General features: G+C 34.8%; 1 protein-coding gene across 1 annotated transcript in view; it reads left to right on the top strand.

Annotated features, from left to right (window-relative positions):
* Nucleotides 1–23526, top strand: part of UNC13C (unc-13 homolog C) — a 542478-nt gene that overhangs the window by 438282 nt on the left and 80670 nt on the right. The window contains 3 exon segments of the mRNA XM_038580464.1: nt 8555–8643; nt 13947–14096; nt 18154–18277. Of these exon segments, the coding sequence (XP_038436392.1) occupies nt 8555–8643; nt 13947–14096; nt 18154–18277 (363 nt within the window).

Genomic DNA, 23526 nt, shown 5'->3' on the forward strand with positions numbered 1-23526 from the left:
ACTACCTGGGTAGCTGATTAAAACACACATTGCTGAATTCCATCCCTAGACTTTTTGATCTTGGGAAGGGCCTGATGATTTGCATTCTGAACAGATTCCCAGCTGATACTGATCAACTGCTCAAGAGACCACATTCTGAGGGTTACCCCTCTTTGCTTTTAGGACAGCAACTAGGTAATTAGGATATGTCTCAGAATGCCCCTTTGTCTTATATGTGCAACACGTTTAACCAATCTGCTTGATATGTTTTAATCTGGAGAACACAAAGGATTCAATGTGTTTTAATGGACTTTGAGACAGCATGCTGTAGTACAGGCAAATGTACTATTGTATTACGGAATGTAGTAATCCAGAAATATAGGTGACCAATTTCTAGTGATAAATATTTTTTTAACATTCTAGACTTTATGCTTGTGTTTTATGTATAATTTTATCAAAAGGTTGTGGTGGTGTATGGAAGCTGAGCTTTATGTTCAGGTTTCTGATCTGTCTTCACCTTTTCTTTTTAATGTACATAGAGATATAACTCACAAGTTAATACATTAATGAGAATCAATCTCTTTTTCAGCAATCACAAAGCAAAGTATAAAATATTAGATGTCTTAGATAATAAAATAGACAATTTAAACTCGTTATATCTTCCTTTTAGTTCTAAAATTGTTTCTGAAGGCAATTTGCAAAGTTTTTTTCTATTTAATAGAAGAGTCTATTGTTGCCAGTTATATTTACTGGATCTGTAGAGCAGCAGGCATTGAGTTAGGAGGTTTATTAATGGAGTCAGAACAATTAAAGTAATAAGGTTTGGGAATGGAACCCCCCCAACACTTTCTAAATTTGAAAATATCTCTTAAATGAAAGTTGTAATTGTTATGTCTCACCCTGCAACAATTGAAAACATAAACTGAAACCTCTAGCTTTTTAATGTGTAAATAGAGCTTAAAGGTGGGATGTCATTTGGATGAATTCAGTAGAAGCAAGCAGCTATTTTTAGATATGGCAGTAGATAACAAGGAGAACTGAATGTTTGAGGCAGTGGCCTTTCATTTTGGCAGCATGCAGCTCTTGCAGGGTTTCTTTTTCCTCTGAGCCATCTCTACAATTATAGTTAACAAATCGGACTTAGTATAAAATCGAAAGAATAATGAAGCCCAGTCGGGAAAATTGCATTGAGGTAATTTAATAAATATGATTATGAATTTAGCGCTAACACCACAGAAAGCTCAGCTAAGTGCTAAGCTTGTGAAATTAAGAAAAGGTGCTAGCTAGGAGGCTGAGAAGTTTCTGAGCGGGTGACCCAGGTCAGGATGAAATAAAGACTCAAGCAGGTGCTGCTGGTCAACTACATTGCCTGGAGCATTCCCAGGAGATCACAGGGTCACTCTTGTGCCATCAAGTCTCTTTTGAAACTAACCTTTCTCTGAACCTTACAAAAACTTGAGAGAATACAAGCCACAGCCAGGAGGGAGGAAAAAAAGAATTTAACTACCATTTTCCATAATAGATCTATTTTACTGTTTTGTGATCCTCCTCGATTGTTTATGCCTGCCTTCACAAACCATAAATCAATGTAACCAGGCAAACTTCTCTAATCCAGCCTGACTCCTTCTTCTACTTGATTGAGGAGCCTGCAGGCATCTCATGCAAATGGCTCACTGATGAATTATGTCCCCATGGATTAATGTTCAACAGGTACTTAGTTCAGCTTATTGAACAGACTATATTCACATCACCCAGCAGTAGATGGATGCAGTAGTGTGAACAGCAGAGTTGAAAGACAGACTGAGACAGGGCATAAAGGCAATTTTTACAGAATAAATTCTGAATTAAATTATGTGCCTTGTTTCTTCTCCTTAATCCTACTCTGTTAGTTTCATGGTTAGTCAGTCAACAGATGGAGCTAAATAAGCCCAAATTTCCTTCTCAGTCAAGATATTGAACTTATTTTTTAATGAAGATTTTCAGATGAGACTTTCCTTAAAAAAATAACTTCTTAGCTGCTTCTCCATCCTCATGTGTCCCCCAGATATGTCAGGGAGCATGGCACATGGTCTAGGCCTTGGTTTTCCCACTTTTAAGAAAGAGGAAATGGTACTGTATGATTTCTGAAGTTCATTCTAATTCCAAAACTCTGGTTATAAGGACAACAACCTTGTTAGCAATCCACAGAGTAAAGGTCTAGTCTATGTGTTGTAGGTGAGAAGGAAAAAAACCTGTTTAAAGTAAGAGGAAAGATGTCATGTCACTCATATAAGGTTTGAAGGTATAATTTTTTTAAAAGTACAGAGAAGAAAAGCCCTTTCCCCCCCTTTCAGTTGTCTAGGCTGAAGAACGGAACTTAACATATCTCAAAGGCATTTTAGTTGATTTGAAGCACAATGACAGTTGGATTTACTGCATACTCTCCTTAATTAGGATGAGAGACAGCTGCTGATGTTCAGCTTTTGAAGCCAGAAGTTAGAAGCATGAATTTATATAACTGATACTTGAGCATAACAGTTCATGCAAATCCGAACGGCATAAAGAAAGTGTCATAGTCTATCTCTTAAAATGGTTTTGTGAATTGTTAGGGAAGGTCTCTTCAAGAGGACTAAAACAGGAAACAAATGACAGGGTAGCATTGGTGGAGCTAGGACAGATTTTTATTTTTGTAATGCAGAAGACCTATATGTTTTTAAATTTCAGACAACATATCACAGTACCCATGTTGGATGCCATAGCTGCAAAAAGTAATTAGGGCATTTCAAGGAGAGCAATTTCCTACTGGATTCACTAGGGAATGTTCAGTGATTTCTCAATCATATATTTTAAGTTGAGCTAGCCATTTTAGGATGGATAAATTTTGGTTAAATAGAAGGTTGGAGAGAAGTGATATTTAAAAAACAAAACAAACAAACAAAAGAATAGCCCAGATAAGCTTACCATAAATTACTTGAAGCATTTCCCTTGTTGAAAACCAACTAGCAGGGTCAGTAAGTTTAGCCTTTATTAAAACAACTTTAGGAATGGCAGGAGAATAAAATAGAAGAGGGAATAAGAACACAACTTTGAGATGCTTGCATTATAGTCTAAATGAAAATAATTCTGCATCCGAAATTGAAGAGGATAGGACAGATGGAGAAAATATTTCAGAGATATTATCAATCATATTTGGTATCCAAGTAAATGGATAGAATCCAAAGGTAGAAGGCAAAGAGGAGTCAAAGATGATTTTCATATTTCTGCCTTAAGCAACTGTATGCTAGCAATCAAGTCAGGGATATAAAGATGAGCAGGTAATAAGTTCACTTTTTGATATGTTGACATTTAGATCATCCAAGTAGAAAAGGCCAATAGGCACATTATGAGAATATAAATATAGGCATATTATGAGAATATAGACATGATGCTCAGGCATCTTGTTAAAGCTATAGATATTGATTCAGGGGGTCATTAGTGTAGGGGTGGGAGTTAAAGACATAGGCATGGATGTGATTGCTCAAGAAGAGAGGATAGAGTGAAAAAAAGATGAGGAAGAGAAAAATGGACATCAATTAAGATCTAAGGAGTATACAGAGGAAGGGAAGTCAGCAAATGAGACAGATGATAGGCAGAAAAATAGGAGAGCTAGGAGAAGGTAGTCTCTGGAGAAAGCAACAGTGAATGCAGGATGAGTATGTTGAATAAAGTTATTGGAGATCACATTTAAGAAATCACTGCTGATCTATATGTGAACATTTCCGTGGAGTACCCAGAGCAGCAACTATACTAGAGGTGATGCATATTTAAGAAATGAGGTAATAATTCTTACTTTTATGTTGTAAATAGTTTGATGGTCAAGAAAAGAAAAAAATATTAGCATGATGGTGATGAGAAGATAGTACCAAATACTTGGACTTTTTTTCTTCCATTTGTTCCATTTTTTTAAACAAAATGTTGTTTGAGCACATATATAGGATGGGGTAAAGAAGATAATGATGGAGAGACAGAAGACAGAAAGGGATATTTGATGGAACAAAATCTAAAAGAAGCAACCAAGTTGAACAATGCTTTTCTTAGAAATGAGACTTTCTTTTTTCATAGAAAGAGTTATGAAATTTACATTTATTAGAGGATTTTTTCTGCAAAAATCTTCAAGGTATGAAATCCACCAGTCTAACAATCAAATATTGGACCCTGTGTAGATGAGGACCACAGAATAATCATCCTCCCCAATTGGCACTTACTCAGCTAAGCAAATAATGGAACTTTAATACTGATGAGCTGAACAGGAGGAAAAATAGCCTAGTAGACTGAAAAGAACAGAAAAGAAATTAGATAGTAATAAACAATGGAGAAAAAGAATAAAACACAAAATTTCTTCCCATGAAGCCTTTATTTTTCAAGAGTAGGTATTGAGCTCTTGAAAGGGTTTAAATGCCACCTTCAACTGACTCTATCTCCAGCAAGTGCCTGATAGTTGGGTTAACAATTGCCATTTTAAAAGGGTGAAATAACATGTACTCCCTTCACATCCCTTAGGGAAAGAATCTATTGCTGGTGAAAAATGAAAAAACAAACAAAACATACAGAGTGGGTATGGTAACCATATTTTTGGAACCAAACGAATATCAGGGCATAATCTGACATGGTCTGACAATGAGATAAAAATTTGAAATCATGACTAAGTTTGTAACTCCAGAATATATGGTTGCTAAGGAATGAGAGATTTCAAATGCAGAAGTATTCTATTAATAGTCAATGCAAATTATCACTCCAAGGAGAAGGAGGACTCTGCATATCAGGATTTCCTTTGAGGGAAAATTTTCATGCTTCTTTCTGCCCTCACCTCCTGCCTCAAATACTTAGTAAATGCCTAGGCATGCGGCAGCAGACACCCAGAATGGACAGCTAGGTAAGATAGATTTCAGTGGAACAGACAGATTAAAAGGAGAACAATTTAAAGAGAGAGTTTTATAGACCCTTGCAGTAAATAGCACAATTAGTACAAGCTCCTAACTGTGTGGGGCCAGAAACATGGGGAGGGGGGAGAATTGAGGTGATAAGTAAATTGTCTTTTAAAGGAAAAGTAGAAGTGGGCCTTAAGGAAGAAGAACTTAAAAGATAACTTGCATGCTAGCTATCTCTTCCAGACAGGTTATTTATATTATCACAGCTCAGTGGTGTAAAATATCACAGTGGTGTAAAAAGTCCAGATGGTACCTATGTATGACTATGGTTCATTCTGATCATTAGAACCACACTTTGCCAGCCTTGATTTTGGAATTCTAAAACCTTTCATGGAGTGTGGGTAAGATCAGTTTTGAAAGCTTTACCATAAATTCAGAATTTGACTCTGTATTCTTAAATTTTTCTCTATCTATGGAGCCATTTATTGTTTATTTTTTGCCAGCCAAGTTGCTTAGGTACACATGATAATTCAGTTTCCAATTAGAATAAATTTATTAACTGTGACTTTTGAATGCTTCATTTCTTTCTTTTTTTGTTTTTAATAATAACAATACAAAAATGCAAGTTATTTTTGATATTTGATGTCATATCGATGTTAGAACAGGCTAAATTTTAAATCTTGGGGGGAAAAATTCACAACTGATATATTTCCTTAAGGCCCACTTCTACTTTTCCTTTAAAAGACAATTTTCCTGTCATCTATTACCTTTTCAAAGTAGCCAATAATTTTTAAGATGTACTATTGGTAATTTAAGCAATAAAGGCTGAAAGCCCAAGTTGTTATTCCATATAAACTTGAGGAAGTTTGTGGTAGTAAAGAAAATTTCTTCAATATGGGCACATAAAAAAATGCAGAACTCAAGAAATGGTTAATTTTCTGCCTAAAGGGATTGTTTTAAAGCTGGATGAATATGATATTTATGATAATTATTATTAAAAAGACTGGTAATTGAGCCTCATAATTACTGTTTCTGTTTTAATGGCATGATTTGGATCAGATAAACATCAAGTACTTAAACTAAACCTTTTCTTCTTTTGCCTGGTTACATGACAGAGGCATTTGTCTGCACCCACTTAGAAATTTAAGCTTCCGTCAGGAAATGAAAACTGTCATCCAATATTTAAATTGCTATAGATTTGACAGTTTCATTTATTCAAGCAACAGCCAATTATTTGATAAGAAATTTCCATTCACAAAATACCAAAGGTGGACTAAAATAATTTTTGAGAAAATAGCATAATTTTATCCAACTGACCTATCTAACCACTGTATATGACTTTAAAGTCATTATCTTAGCAGGTGAAAAAAACTTCAATATGTATAACAAACTAATATGAAGACAAAAATACACATTTTAAATAAGAAGCAACCCCATTTCCTGAAGAAAATTCTCCTCTCACTGCCATTTCCTGGGAAGTGGCAGGTGTGTAGGTAGGGAACTACCACCTATCACCCCAAGTGGCTTATCAAAGAGTGGGGAGCCTGAAGAAAACCAGAGAGGGGCTTCTTTATCATTGCCATTCCCCAGCCATCTTATCCAAATGAAATCAGGTTAAAATTGGTATTAGGTCGATGGCAAAAAATATAATAAAAAAATTCAGCCTGCATGGTTCCCTAAGATTTGGACAGGCAATTCACAAATATTTTCTTGGTTAAAGTTTGAGGAGTTGTGGTTTATTAGGATATTTGCACTTTAATGCCTATTAGTGTCTTTTTAAAAAAATAAGTAATTGTCTTTCTGAATCATTGCTTTATAATCAGCTATAGTTTAATGGAACTCTCAGAAAGCATGAGACTCAAGGATATTCCATTTTTCCAACTCCTAGAGAAATTTATATTTGCTATACTAGCTCATGTGTCTGTGGGTAAGAGCCATGAGCCTGTCTGTTGATAGGGACAGAAAAAAGATAAAGTCTGGAAGAATTACATTGGCTCTATAGAAGGGCAGCAAAAACTAATGCTGAAACCACCAGAATTTGAGTCAAAGTTAACATCAAGGATTGATCTAATATCAATAGTCAGATATACCAAATGAAATTTATTTCCATTCAAGTACTTTTAGTCATGTTAATACAAGCCAGAGCTACCCAGCATGTTGAGATATATAATATATTTCTCTCTAACAATTTCTTAGTACTGGAAAATGCTCTTGAAACATTATAGTACTTAATGGCGAGGACTCCTGACTCCCAGGAGTTTAAATTGATATTGATATTGGATCCTGTATTTTCTGGTGTCTTTCTTGGGTTCTCCTTTTTACACTAAGTTCTCCTTTAATTTGTTTTACTCCCAAAAGTTACTTTTATCCTATTCCTGCTTTTCAATAGTAGATCAGCTTGTGTAAGAATTATAGATACTAATGGCAGGAAACTAATTTCTAAAGATTCAAAGGAAGGTTGACTTAAATTTCAGAGAATATTCTAGATTACATGAATCCCTATCAACTTGAGGCAGTATATCTATTACAAGTCATTCTTTTCTGAAAATTGGCTTGCAAAAAAACATAATGAACAGAGTAAGTTTCAAAAATGCTAATAAAGCTTGTGTTGACCCTGAACTTTAATTACAGAAAATATTGTGTCATATAATAGGTTGATGTATTTGTTTATGTTTATGTATAGTATAGATTTTATGGTAATAGTTAACATTTTCAGAAATACAACCAAATAAAAAGAATAGTTGACTTTTAAAGTTTGCATTGGAGGCAGCCTGGGTGGCTCAGTGGTTTAGCACCACCTTCAGCCCAGGGAGTGATCCTGGAGACCCAGAATCGAGTCCTGCGTTGGGCTTCCTGCATGGGGCCTGCTTCTCCCTCTGCCTGTGTCTCTCTGCTTCTCTCTATATATATATATCTCTCATGAATAAATAAATAAAATATTTAATAAATAAAGCTTGCATTGGAAAAGCAAACTTTGAATATAAGTTATCTTAATTTAATTATTTTTCTTTTGACCCAAATTTGGTCAGTAGCTTAACTTCAATTTATAAATATTTGAATACTTAAAGAAAAATGAAAATAAGATCATAAACATTGGATCTTGAACTCTGAGCTGCAAAATGGCATCTAGGAAGAAAAGTCAGGCCTATCACCTCATAGAAACATTGGAGTGCTTGGATAAATTATTTTCCGTATTCTTTTAATTCCACAATTAGAAAAAGATAAAAATACCTTCAAATAGGCTACAATGCATTACTCAAAATTAATTTATCTTACTGATTTGAATTTTCAATAGGCTTGTTTATTTACAGGGATATTAAAGATTGAAATTTTGAAGCAACATACATATTCAACTAATGTATAACATGATATATTTTTGAGGTTATAAAGTTACCATGTTCTGGAGATTATCTTGTCATGCCTTGCATCCCATTGCTGTAACCAACAAAGGCTTTGCTACCTAGCTCTTATTTGTATGCATGCCATGCATTTCAATCAATTTTTTCATATATATTTAGAATTTCCTAGATTTTGCACTTGAAGTCAGAGGTTATAAAAAAGGAAAAGAAAGAGGATGTGTGTGTTGTGTTGTTTGAAGTTTGCCTTATAACAAGCAAATTGCCTGTAAGAGAAACAAAAACATGCTTTCTCAGAACTCCAAAGTAATATTGTTTATGGTCTCTCTGCAGCTAGACCCTGAAGCTAGTACTATTCTAAAAGAACTTCAAGTTAAACTCAATGGGGTTCTGGATGAGCTCAGCATCACTTATGGTGAAAGGTAAGTGGCCTAAGTAGTTATTATCAAACTGTGTTAGGTTTCAGCTACTAGTAATCATACTTCCAAGCTGTTTCTCTCCTCTTACTGGCTAAATCCATTTAACTTCAAGAATCAATTCAAGCATTATCTCCTCTCAACAGTTATTCAGGACTCAACAATTGAACAGTGGTGTCTTGCTACATGTTTCCCAGAACCTTGTATAATCCTTCTTTGGGTAGCATGTTAAACAGTATGCTTTCAGTTCTGGTTTACTTGCCTATCTCCAGTAAGCCATGCATTCCTGGTAGAAACCACATATCTCATCCCTACTTGAAATTCTGGTGTTTAGAGCTCAGCAATTTGTTGTTGAAAGAATGGAGGGTGGGAGAAAGGCAAGGAGAAAATCTTTACATACAAAAGAAGACTGAGGTGCACGTATGCCATTTATATCAATGTAGTTGCACTTTCAAATAACTGAATCCAACCCCATAACCTAATTAAGTCAGGATTCTAGATTTTAGGGTTTAGAATTTTTAATTACCCCATGAAATAGTAATGGCAAATTTTTCCCCCTATTTAAAAAAAATAAATTAACTCTATTTGTCTATAGTGTGGCTCTAAAGAAAGAACAATTCATCCTAGATAAACTTCACTTTGGTCCTATAGAAAAGGTCATTATATCCTTATCAAATGTTAAAATAGAAAATCAAACACATCTTTGAAGAGGTTCATTAACTTCATACAGAATTTGCTTTAAATATTGGTTCAATAAATGTTGATTTATTGTGTTCAGTTCTCAAATGACCCTATAAAAATCACTCTATTGGCTAATATCTTGTTTAGAATTTCTGCATCCATGTTCATCAGGGATATTGGTCTATAATTCTCCTTTTTGGTAGGGTCTTTGTCTGGTTTTGGAATTAAGGTGATGCTGGCCTCATAGAATGAGTTTGGAAGTATTCCATCCCTTTCTATCTTTTGGAACAGCTTTAGTAGAATAGGTATTGTTTCTTCTTTAAATGTTTGATAGAGTTCCCCTTGGAAACCATCTGGCCCTGGACTCTTGTGTTTTGATAAAAATCACTCTAATGGTGAAGACTAGGTATCCCTTTGGACCCCACTCATCGCTTACTTTTGGATTTTGGAAAGATACATAATAAACATTCATTGATTAAATATGATATTTTATATCAGACTGAAAAGAAAAAGACACTAAAAGGGTCATATATTTTTTTCAAATATAGCAATGATGCAAAGTAAAGTCCCATATTGCCCTTCTCTTTATTTTCATGATTATGTTCATTGTCTTTATACAGCCCATATTCACAGCTCAGGTGCTGATCAAGAGATAGCCTTGCTGTATTGAGCGCAGGGTGATTGCTCTGCCTTCTGTTTTGTGTTGTTAGCTGACCTGGATGATTCTGCTTATTTGGCCTAGATGTTAGTAAGCAACTTGGGGATTCTGTTTACCTGGAGTTGGAGATGTAGACAATGTCCCAGAGACGTCAGGCCTCATCGGCTCTGACTTGAGTGACACTTAGTTGATGGGGACCTTCAGTCAGCCATGTTAGGCTTAATGCAGGCTTCATTGTAGTTGTGAATTAATATGTGGTTAGCAAAGACCATTGCCTTCAGCTGGGAAGGAAAAAGAATATTTAGCAAAATCAGGTAAAATAAAATGGTGTCAGGGAGAGCAAGGGGTGTTCAGGGCCTTATAGGAAATAAGATGAGTAAACAGGATAGAAATCAGAATAGGAAGATAAAAAGTACATTAAAATTACTTTCTGTACTACAGCCAATTCATCCTTATGAATAAATACTTTTTAAATTTTGTTTTGTTCTGTTTTGTTTGATGGAGGGGGTAGAATTCAGTTTATGAAGACTATAATATAAATTATAATTTTAAAAATGTGAGCAAACTTTAGTTATGAAATAAAGAGTGATGTTCTTAGAAGGGCACTGGAAGTATTTTGTTCATATGAAGCCAGCTATTTTAACCTAGATATTGAAACTCCTGGTTATCTGGTACCATTTCTTCTTAATTTTTTTTAAATATAGGGAAGAATTCACTATTTTGTGCACTTAGGGCTAGGATTATTAGAATAAACAACTCACATGTCATGCTTTTCTTATAAAAAGAATGATTATTATATATCTGTTGGTTTGAATTTATTTCTCACATGGTCAACCAGATCATATACACTGGTGGGTGGGGAGCCTATAATGATCAGGGTGACCATGCTGTGAAGTCAAACTGGATCATTTTAATCTGAATGTACCCTCTTTAAGAGTCTTAATTAGCAGTTTAGAGGTTTAAAATTAAGTGTGTAATTAATTGTCCCAAATCTATTTTATCTGGTGTTATTAAAACCCACAATTAAATAATTCTAGTATATGGAGCTGGTAGGATGATTACACATCACAGTAAAGGCGGCTCAGAGCCAAATCACACATCTGAAGTCCCGGTTCATAGGTTCTTGACATGCTCGCAGGGAACCCACTCATGACCGAAACAAAGTGATATCATTTCAGTGATATCTCAAAGATGTTCTTACATGTTTCAAAACTTGTTCTGCTTAGATTTCTCCTTACATTTTGGACTTTGGCTCTTGGTTTACTGCATTCCTTTTAATGATGCCTTTGGTACCAGTGACTAGCTGGATTGAGTAAAGAATTCAGGAACATTTCCTGGGAATTCTCCTGTTAGTATTTGGCTTCATGAGTACTCACAAAATCCATCATTATTAACTGGTGCCTTGTTTTTTCACGCTGATTACTATAGACTTCTCTAACCAAAAAATGGATAGAGAAAAAACATTTGGGGCAAATTTACCAAAAAAAAATCAATAGAAAAAAAATCAATAGAAACAAAAAATTTTAGGTGAAATGCAGGTGTTGGTTCACCCTGGATCAATGCTAAGATAAAATGTCATTATCTCTGACACATTGCTAACCCTTCCTCCACATGCTTGATCTCACACACCTGGCTTCTGGTGGGAGTTCACCACATGGATCTATTGTGGGAGAACTCACTTAAACATTGTAACCTGACTATCATACCTCTTTGCTCCATCTATCTCCACCTTGGTACACTGATTTGAGAACCATGCAAAAGTAAGTAGCTATTTCAAAGGTAGTTATTACTATAGTCAGCAGGATCAGTCAGCCAGTGGTAATCAACTAGTTCAAACTTTCCAACATTATTTACCTTTCTTTTCTATTGCCCCAAGTATACCACCTCTACCCTCACTAAATACACACACCACCATCTTCATCACTTAACTTTCTCACCTTCTCCACCATGTACACCACTACCTTCCTCCATAACCACTACCTGACAAAAGTCCAAAGACAGGTCTAGCCAGATAAAAGCCATTTGTTCACACATCTGAATTCCTTTGGACTTGAGTCTGAAAGAGACACATAGTATTTTCAATATTTGTAGAATGCATGCATGCATTGATTACATACTCTTATTCTTTCTATGTAATTAATAATGGAAGCATTATATAGTAAAAATTTCTAAACTTCTCTATAAAATTTTAGGACTTGGTACAGTTGGATACCTTTCAAATAATATGGACCCTATAACCTTTGTGTGTGGAGGAAGAAGAGGAAAGGGACAGACTTGATTGCAATACTTTTAAGATGGTCTCTTTCCTTCTAATCATCACCATACCAGTGACAGGACCATTTTCCAAGATTTCATTTAATCCCATTCTCCTAAATGTTTTCATCTTGCCTGCTTCTATATCTGTTATAATTACTCTTCTTGTTGGAAATGTGAAAATGACAGACAAAATAGAAGAATGGTGGTGATGATGAGTCTCCGTTACTTAAATGTCTTATTTTGTGCCATTTACTTTAATAAGGGATATAAAGAATGAAAAATAATGCTAAAGATTACTCTTCACAGACTTCTTTAAGTTCTTAGAGTGGTGAGGTAATAGAAGTGGGTGTAAGGAGGAGGGTCCTTGATACAGTCAACAAATTTTTTTTTTGAGCCATCTTTTTCTGCTCTGGTTCCATGGTGTGGGTATATAACACCAAAAAAAAAAAAAAAAAAAAAAAAAGGTCCCTGCCCTCATGAAGCTTAAATTCTATTTGGAGCAACAGGGAATAAACAAATAAAAAGTATGTAGTGTATGAAATAATAGTAATAATATACATATGTAAAATATTATTGTAATTAAGAAAAAAAGAACTGCAAGGTAATGGAGAATGATAGAAATGTCATTTCAGGTTAGTGTTCAAAAAGACTTCTCAAAGGACCTCACATTTGGCATATTCCTGAAATAAGTTAGGTCAAGAGACCCATGAGAAATTTCATGGGGGAGGGAACATAGCAGTAGCCATGAGAGAAGAGTGTCCTCAGAGACTTCTAAAAACACTAAGGTTTAGGATACTTAATAAATAATTGTTAATGAATATTGGGTAGGAGAGAAATTCATTTGACTTCTAAGTGGAAAAGTTTCATAGGAATAGAGAGAAAAAAAAAAGGAATGGAGAACACATTAGAAATCAGGTCAAAAAAAAAAAAAAAAAAAGAAATCAGGTCTGCTGATGTGTATTGGAATTACCAGTATACTGATCATGTAAAAGCCATGAAATGAGATACAATTGCCAAAAAAAAAAAAAAAAGCTATATTTGATGGAGAAATGGAGTAATCCAAGGATCAAGCATAGATGATTACAATGTAGGATTGCCAGATATGATATAGGATATACACAATTAAATTTGGATTTCAGATAAACAATGGGTGTATTTAGTATACATATGTCTGAAATACTGCATGGAGCATACTTGTACTAAAAAATGATTCACTCTCTGAAATTGAAATTACCTGGGTATCCTGTCTTTTTATTTGCTAAGTCTGGCCACCCTACTCCAATTGTTAGAGGTAAGGTAATTGAGAAAGGAGCATAGGCATTGAGGTTAGGGGAAAGCCAAGAGGGTGTGGAGTCCGAGATGCCAAGTGACGAAGGTGTACCCACATGTCAAGAGTCCTTCAAGTACAGTCATTACTCCAAACAATGCTCAGAAGAACTCTCAGCTATTACTGTGAGATATGGGGCCAAATGAACCCCCACTCAAATTAATTTAACCTGAAGAGTGTTACTTTTATCTGCTTTATGTAAATGGGTCCCAAATAAGCTTTCATTGCAACAAAATTTTTTGCAGCTGAACAAGAAGTTTGAAGACTAATGAGCAAGGGAATTCACACCATTTGAAACAGATCAGACTCCTCAGAGTTGAATTAAACAGACACAGACAAAGGAGTCATAAAGGCTTTTATTTCAGAATTAATATTCCTTATTTTTAGTTTCCAGCTTATCATTGAAGAGTGTATAAAACAGATGAGTTTTGAACTAAACCAAATGAGAACAAATGGAAATATTGCATCTAATAAAAACAGTGCAGCAATGGATGCAGAGATTGTACTAAGACCTCTCATGGACTTCTTGGACAAAACGTAAGTTTTCCACTTGGTTTTCTCTTTAACCATTGCCCTAAATTTGATTGATATGGGTTTAAGGGAAAAAATTGTTTTCCTCTACATAGGACAGCTTTAAAAAAGGCTTCTATGGAAGTACATTAATTTCACTAAAAAGGAAAAGACTTTCAGTTCATTACCAGATGTAAACAAAAGCAGGGATGGCTTTATGCAGGAAAGAAAAAATGGAGAAGAAATAAATCTTCGTAACTAAGGAGTTTGGTGTTCTGAGGGGAAAGAGCATTAGGATTTTATGCTCCTCAGATCAGACATTGTTTTGCCTCCTCTTGTATACCTAAAAAGCCTGGGTTGAGTCTAGAATGTCTGATTTCATGTCAGAAACCTGAAGAAGAGAATAACACAAATATGACTGGAATTAATTCAGCTCAGAGGCAAGTAGACTGCTGCCTGACCCAACCTTCAATAATTTATTGAGCACCTAACTTTATCAAACTTTATTCTAGGCACTAGGTAGTGATGAAAAAGAGTCAAAATCCCTGACTCCATGGAAATGATGGTCTCATTTTGATGGGAGTTGAAGTCTTTGTGACTAAGACAGTGTTCTTAACTAAAAAGTCTTATTTTTAAAAACATTTATTTATTTATTTTAAGATTTTATTTATTTATTCATAGAGACACACAGAGGGAGAGAGAGAGAGAGAGAGAGAGAGAGAGAGAGAGAGAGAGAGGCAGAGACACAGGCAGAGGGAGAAGCAGGCTCCATGCAGGGAGCCTGATGTGGGACTCCATCCCCGGGCTTCAGGACCATGCCCTGGACTGAAGGTGGCGCTAAACCGCTGAGCCACCCGGGCTGCCCAGAAGTCTTGGTTTTTAATGCTCCTGCTAAATCCCTACTCTTACTAGTTCTAATTTTATAAGTTTGGAGTAGAGTCAAAGCAACTATATTTTAAAATGTGTCTACATTTATCTAAAACAACCAGAGACATGATGTCTTAAATAGTGATATTTAACATCAAACTGAAGGTAGAAAAGTAAAAAATATTTCTGAATGCCTATCAAGGGACCAGTGTTATGCCTGGTCGTTTGCATATGTTTACCCCATTTAATATTGCTGCAGCAAATTAATTAATACCAAAGAGACCAAGATAAATAAGGCCACAATACCTTTCTTTAAAGAAAGAATTAGTAGGGAGGAACTCCTTCTATATAACTTATATTTTAATTCCATTTCCCTTTCCTTAAAATCTTATCACATAAGCAAGACTAATGTCCTTATCACTTTAATATTTGATAGACAAATTAAATCTTATTTTCTGTTCTTTATGAGGAAATATCTAGGAGATAGTTTAGCAGGAGGGAGGTAGGCAAGTGATGTAGAAGAAAGAAGAAAGGGAAGAAAGACGGAAAGCCTTCTTCATTTCTTTAGTTTCTTAATGTAGACTTTTACATTCTAATTTCCTACACAATCTCTTGATGTTTTATCATATAGATGGCTCTTTTCCGTGGCCAATATGGAATCAATCACATAAACACACCACCATTCTGTCATGAGTGTGGTAGTTAATGGAGAGCAGGACAAAGCAGTCTTAATTCTCTTAAACCTCCTACTGGAATGCCTTCTGGCTTTAGACCTCTAGCCAGCAGTTTGAAGATATGTCATTTATCATTAGCAAAACTTTTAATATATATATATACTGTATAAAGTATATAAAAGTGTATAAATATATATATATATATATACTGTAACCAAATGTTGTAGAACATACAGAAAGTTCTAAGTTATCCTAATACTGTTAACTACTAGCTGACAGAACTTGAATCCATTTCACCATCTGCAAAATGGGGCCAATACATAAAGTTGGTGGAATGTACTTTTCAGCACACTTCAATTATTTTATTGTCTTGATTTTATACTTAGAATTATACATCATTATATCATCTTCTATATATTTTTTTCTAATTCCTACTAGAAAAGGACAGTATATAAGGATACAAACAAAAACCAGAAGCTTTAAAAATTTGTGAAAGTTTAAAATCTTTGGAAAGAGATAAGAGGTATATGAAGAGTTGCAGAAATTCTCAGAGCTAATAAAAAATGTGTAACCATAAAGCCATTTGTTTGGGGAGATTTTTAAAAGTCAGGTATTCTGTTCTCAGGGAGCCAACAGGTTAGACAGGAAAAATAAGGTACACAAACACAAAGGGTATAAATTAATAATTCCTTATTCAGACCATCAGTAGAAATTCCATTTGGGTTAGATCTTTCAAGATGGATAGGACTTAGAGGTATGGAAGTGAAGGATAGGCATTCAAGGGAGGGAGAACAGCTGATATAGTTTACATGAAAATGTGACCAACTGTAAGACAGTAAATGTCTATTGCCAACTTGTATACACGGCATTTTAAAAATTGTCTGGTTAATTGGTCTGTGGTCAACCAATCTAGATAATTCAGTTTCCAAAATATAGGCTTTTCAGCTTGCATTCATTATAAAGTTGGTTAACTGACTAAATTAAGGAAGCAGTTGCTAGATCTCCTGTTTGTTCATTTAAAATGAACAATAGAGGGTTGGAAGTCTTCAAGGTAGCTATGAGGAAATCCCCTTAGAAGTAGTGTTATGTTATAAATGTATAGACTCTCTAAATAAAACATCTTATTTCTTTATGTTTCATCTTCTTCACCAAGACCTCACCACTCTAAAAAACGAAGTGTAAACTCTCTTCCCAGCTGGCAGAAATCCCATGCAGAGCTGCAAACATCAAGAATTTTATACCTATTCATTAGTTTCCAGTCTAAGTAGAGTTAGTTGGCATGCCAAGTATGTGGGCTAACCATATATACAAGGTCAATTCTTAAACCCAAACCTTTTGAAAATGGAAATAACACATCTGTTATAAAACTGGCATATTTGTTTTGTCTCAAAGTAGCCTATGAATGTCTCCAAGGTTAGGTACTGTCATTCTGCCATGACCATCTGCTGGTTTCTTCCCTGTGTCTGTATCATGAATGCTACCCTCCAACAATGGTTTCCAAAAGAGTAGGGCTACAGATTCCATAGCTGTGCACAGAGGCTCCAATTTTCCTCTTCATGCAAAGGTTTTCTAATGTATTTTCATATATTAGGTATCTGCATATAGTAGTGTTAGGAGAAATAATTCTACATAAATGTGCATTTGGGAAATCTGCAGACAAGGTTTTCAAACTAAGGTGATTTAAATAATAGATGTTATCATCATTCTGTCCATGAGAAGAATTTGTAAGAAATACAAATCTAAACCTATTAACGTTGGTAAATTTGGGATCTTCCAAAACTGAACTTAGAGAAACAAAACAGATTGGTAGTTGCCAGAGGTGGGGGAGGAGGGATAATGGGTAAAAGTGGTCAAAAGATACAAACTTCCAGTTATAAGTAAGTCTTATGAATGTAATGTACAGTACAATGACAATAGGTAACAATATTTTATTCTACATTTAAAAATTGCAGAGGGTATAATAGATCTTACAAAAAATGTTAACTCTCTGAGGTAATGGATGTTAACTAACATTGTGGCAATTTTGCAATATGTATACATATCAAATCATTATGGTATACACCGTAAATTTACACAATGTCATACGTTTATTGCATCTCAGTAAAACTGAAAAATAAATAAAGTTGGTAAATATTGGTTTTTGAGTAAAATTATAGGTGTCTTTGTTATGTTGGAGCAGTACCAGGTAGCAATAATAGTTTGTTTCTTTGGTATTTGGCCTGCGTCATGAACGTGAGGCATGTTGTAAAAATAAGAATGTGGATGAAAATCATGGACTTTGGGGGACTTGATGTTAACTTAGGCAACAATTTAAGGGAAAAGATATCCTGATTTCATTTTCTACCAAGTATATATTATCTAATATATATGTTGAAATACATTTTTGATATTTTTTCAGTAAATAAAATTTAGCACTTGAAAATTATAAAGGCCTATTCATATGTTTAAATCTCAGTGTTAAAAACATGAATTTCTGATGAATAAAATAATTTGATACTTTGAAATGAGACTTACAAGTGATTATATGTTTTGTTTTATTTCAGATTAAGTCTTTCAGCAAAAATCTGTGAGAAAACAGTTCTGAAGCGAGTTTTGAAGGAGTTATGGAAGCTAGTTCTTAACAAAATAGAAAAACAAATTGTTCTCCCTCCTCTGACAGATCAAACAGTAAGTATTTGAAACCATGATTTGATTATACTTTTTGTTTTATGATTTAAGTATAGTTGACATACAACATTAAATTAGTTTCAGTTGAACAACAGTGATTTGACATTGTTACCATACAAGGTTATTAAAATATTATTAATTGTATTCCCTATGCTATACTTATCATCTCCATGACTTATTTCATTACGGGAAGTTTGTACCTCTTAATCACCTTCACCTATTTTGCCCTTCTCCCACCCACCTCCCTTTTGGCAAACACCACTTTGTTTTCTGTATTTATGAGTCTGTTTGTTTTTCTGTTTATTTGATTTGGATTTAGATTCCACCTATGAGTGAAATCTCCTAGTATTTGTCCTTCTCTGACTTAATACCCACAAGATCTATCCATGTTGTCACAGATGGCAAGATCTCATTCTTTTTATGACTGAATAATATTACATTGTGTGTACACACACACACACACACACTACATCTTTCTGATCCATTCATCTATTGGTGGACACTTGGGCTGCTTCCATATCTTGGCTATTATAAATAATGCTGCAATAAACATAGAGGTGCATTTATCTTTTTGACTTAGTGCTTTCATATTCTTTGGGTAAATACTCAGCAGTAAAATTACTGAATCAAATGATATATCTATTTTTAATTTTTTGAAGAACATCCATACTGTTTTCCATAGTGGTGCCACCAATTTACATTCCCAAGAAGGAAAATCAAGTGCATAAGGGTTCCCTTTTCTCCACATTCTCACCAGTATTTGTTACTTCTTGTATTTTTTATTCTAGCCATTGTGACTAGAGTGAGGTGATATTTCATCCTGGTTTTAATTTGCATTTTCCTGATGATTGGTGATGTTGAGCATCTTTTCATCTGTCTGTTGGTTGTCTGTCTTCTTTGGAAAAATGTCTATTCAGGTCTTTTGACCACTTTTTAATCAGATTATGCAGGGTTATTTTGTTGTTGTTGTTTTGAGGATTTTTGGTATTAAACTGTGTAAGTTCTTCATGTATTTTAGATATTAACTTCTTATCAGATATATTTGCAAATAGCTTCTCCCATTCATTAGGTTGCCTTTGCATTTTGTTGATTTGTATTGCTGTGGAAAAGCTTTTTATTATAGTATAGTCCCAGTAGTTTATATTTGTTTTGTTTACCTTGCCTAAAGAGACAGATCTTTAAAAAATAAAATAATATAAGATAGACAGATCCATAAATATGTTGCTAAGGCCGTTGCCCAAAAGATTACTTCCTGTTGTCTTCTAGGGACTTTATGGATTAAGGTCTCACACTTAGGATTTAATCCATTTTGAGTTTACTTTTTTCAAAGATTTCATTATTTATTTGAGAGAGAGAGTGTGTGCATACAAGTTAGGGGAGGGGCAAAGAGAGAGAGACAAGAAGACTCATCATTGAGCAGGGAGCCTAACATGGGGCTCCATCCCAGGACCCTGGAATCATGACCTGAGCTGAAGGCAGATACTTAATCCACTGAGCCACCCAGGTACCCCATTTTGAGTTTATTTTTGTTTATGGTGTAAGACAGTGGTCCGTTTTCATTCTTTTGCTTGTGGCTATCTAGTGTTCCTATCTTTTCTTGCAAAGCAAGGTCTTCCAAAACTGTGTTGAATAAAAGTGGTGAGAGTAGACATTCTTCTCTTGTTCCGGATTGTAAAGGAAAAGCTTTTATTTTTTCCCCATTGAGTGTGGTATTAGCTGTGGGTTTTTCATATATGGCCTTTATTATGTTGTATTTTGTCAAATGCATTTTCTGCAGCTATTGAGATGATCACATGGTTTCTATCCTTCCCCCTTATAATGTGATGTATCAGTCAATTGATTTGCAAATAATGAAAACTTCCTTGCATCCCTGGAATAAATCCTACTTGATTGTGGAGATTTTTTTTAAAGATTTATTTATTTATTTGAGAAGGAGAGGGAAAGAATCTCAAGCAGACTCCCCACTGAGCATGGAGCCCAGTGTGGGCCTCAATCTCATGACCCTGAGATTATGATCTGAACTAAAACTAAGAGTCATACGTTTAACCAGCTAACTATGTGATTTTTTGATTTTTTAAATATATGGTTGAATTCAGTTTGCTAATGTTTAGCTGAGGATTTTTATGTCCATATTCATCAGGGATATTTGGTCCTTTTTTTTTTTTTTTTTTTTTGAGTGTCTTTATCTGGTTTTAGTATCAGGGTAATGCTGGCCTCTTAGAATGAATTTGAAAGTTTTCTTTCCTCTTTTATTTTTTGGAATAGTTTGAAAAGAATAGATATTACCTCTTCTTTATTTTTTGTTAGTATTTTTTATTTATTTATTTGAGAGAGAGCATGAGCAGGGGGGAGGAGCAGAGGAAGAGGAAGAAACAGACTCCTCCCCGCTGAGCAGGGAGCCTGATGTGGGGCTCAATCTCAGTACCCCAAGATCATGACCTGAGCCGAAGGCAGACGCTTAACCAAATGAGCCACCCAGGCACTCTAACTCTAATTTAAATGTTTGTTGAATTCCTTTGTGAAGACATCCAATTCTGGACTTTCAATTGTTGGGAGTTTTCTTGATACTGATTCAATTTCATTACTAGTCTGTTCATTACTTGGTCTATTCAAATTTTCTTTTTTTTTTTTTAAGATTTTATTTATTTATTCATGAGAGACACAGAGAGAAGCAGAGACATAGGCAGAGGGAGAAGCAGGCTCCATGCAGGGAGCCTGACGTGGGACTTGATCCCGGGTCTCCAGGATCATGCCCTGGACTGAAGGCAGTTCTAAACCGCTGAGCCACCCAGGCTGCCCAAGTCTATTCAAATTTTCTATTTCCTCCTGATTCAGTTTTAGAAAATTGAATGTTTCTAAGAATTTATCCATTTTTTTCTAGGTTGTTCAATTTGTGGGCAAATAATGTTTCACAGTATTCTCATAATCCTTTGTATTTCTGTAGTGTCTGTTATTTTTCTTTCTTCACTTCTGATTTTGAGTCCTTTTTCTTGATGAGTCTGGCTAAAGGTTTATCAATTTTGCTTATCTTTTTAAGGAACTAGTTTTTGGTTTTAATGATTGTTTCTATTTTTTAGATTCTATTTCATTTATTTCTACTCTGATATTTATTATTTCATTCCTACTAACTTTTGGCTTTGTTCTTTTTCTAGTTCCTTCAAGTGTAATAGTATATCATTTATTTGAGATTATCCTTGTTTCTTGATGTAGGTTTGTATTGCTATAAACCTAGAACTGCTTTTGTTGTGTTCCAAAGATTTTGGACTGTTGTATTTCCCTTTTCATTTGTTTCCATGTATTTTTAAACCTCTTCTTTGATTTCTCTGTTGACACATTGTTGTTAATTAGCATGCTTTTAGCTTTCATGGGATTTTTTTCATTTTTGTCCATAGTAATTAATTTCTAGTTTCATACTACTGTAGTTTGAAAAGTTGCTTAATAATGATATCAGTCTTCTTAAATTTATCGAGACTGGGTTTGTGGCCTACCATGTGATCTATCTGTCCTGGAGAATATTCCATATGTACTTGGAAAAATATATATATATATATTCTGCTGTTTTGAAATGGAATGTTCTATATATATCAGTTAAATATATATGGTCTAATGGGTTCTTCAAAGCCACTGTATCCTTTGATTTGCTGGCTGGATAATTTATTTATGTAAGTGGGCTATGCAAATTCCCTATTATTATTGCATTACTGTTAATTTCTTTATGTCTGTTAATGTTTGCTTTATATGTTTACATGCTCCTATGTTGGATGCATGGATATATACAAGTGTTATACCTTCTTGTTGGATTGATCTTTTTGTCTTTATGTAATGCCTTCCTTTCACTCTTGCTGCAATCTTTGTTTAAGACTCCATTCCATCTGATAAAAGTATTGCTACTCGAAATTGTTGCTTCCGTTTGCATGGAATATCTTTTTTTTTTTTTTTCATCCTTTCTCTTTCAATCTTTATGTGTCTTTAGGTCTGGAGTGAGTCTCTTCAGTGAGTCTCTTGAGATATCTTGTATCATTGATTGGAGTATTGAGTCCATTTACTTCTAAAGTAAAGTAATTATTGAGAGGTATATCCTTTTGTCATTTGGCTGTTTTCTGGTTGTCTTTGTAGTTCTTCTTTGTTCCTTTCTTCTTTTGCTCTCTTGTGGTTCAATGGCTTTCTTTAGTGTAATGCTTGAATTTCCTTTTATTATTTGTATATCTTATACGTTTTAATTTGTGGTTATCATTGGGTTCATATATAACATCCTATATATATATAGCAATTGTTAAGTTGGTGGTCACTCAAATTTGAACACATTCTAAAAGCATTAAATTTTAATTCCACCTCCACATTTTTGTTTATGATGTCATATTTTAAACCTTTTTATTTTGTGTATCCCTTGACCAATTTTGGTAGATATGACTGATTTTGCTATATTTGTGTTTTAACCCCCATACTGGTTTTATAGGTGATTAATCTACTACCTTTACTATAGTTTTGCTATTACCTGTGAATTTTTTTCCTTTCATAATTTTCTTCTAGGTATGCCTTCCACTTACATAATTTAACATGTCTTCAACATTTCAATATTTCTTGTAAGGCTGGTTTTGTGGTGATAAACTCCTTTAACTTTTGTTTGCTGGGGAAACTCTCTCTCTTTCATTCCAAATGATAACTTATCAGATAGAATATTTTTCTTTGTTTTTAATTTTTATTTATTTATGATAGTCACAGAGAGAGAGAGAGGGAGAGACATAGGCAGAAGGAGAAGCAGGCTCCATGCACCGGGAGCCCGATGTGGGATTCGATCCCGGGTCTCCAGGATCGCGCCCTGGGCCAAAGGCAGGCGCCAAACTGCTGCGCCACCCAGGGATCCCAATAGAATATTTTTCATTGTAGGTTTTTTTCTTTCAGCCTACAGTTGCCATGGAAAAATCAGCTGATAGCCTTATAGTGTTTCCCTTGTATGTAACTGTTCTCTTTCCTCATGATGCCTTTTAAGATTCTCTCTTGGGACTCCTGGGTGGCTCAGTGGTTGAGCATCTGCCTTTGGCATAGAGTATGATCCCACAGTCCCGGGATGAAATCCCACTTGGGCTTCCTGCCTGGAGCCTGCTTCACTCTCTGCCTGTGTCTCTGCCTCTCTCTGTGTGTCCCTCATGAATAAATAAATAAAATATTAAGGGATCCCTGGGTGGCACAGCAGTTTGGCGCCTGCCTTTGGCCCAGGGCACGATCCTGGAGACCCCGGATCGAATCCC

Source organism: Canis lupus, chromosome 30 (genome assembly GCF_011100685.1).
Source record: "Canis lupus familiaris isolate Mischka breed German Shepherd chromosome 30, alternate assembly UU_Cfam_GSD_1.0, whole genome shotgun sequence".
NCBI lineage: Eukaryota > Metazoa > Chordata > Mammalia > Carnivora > Canidae > Canis > Canis lupus.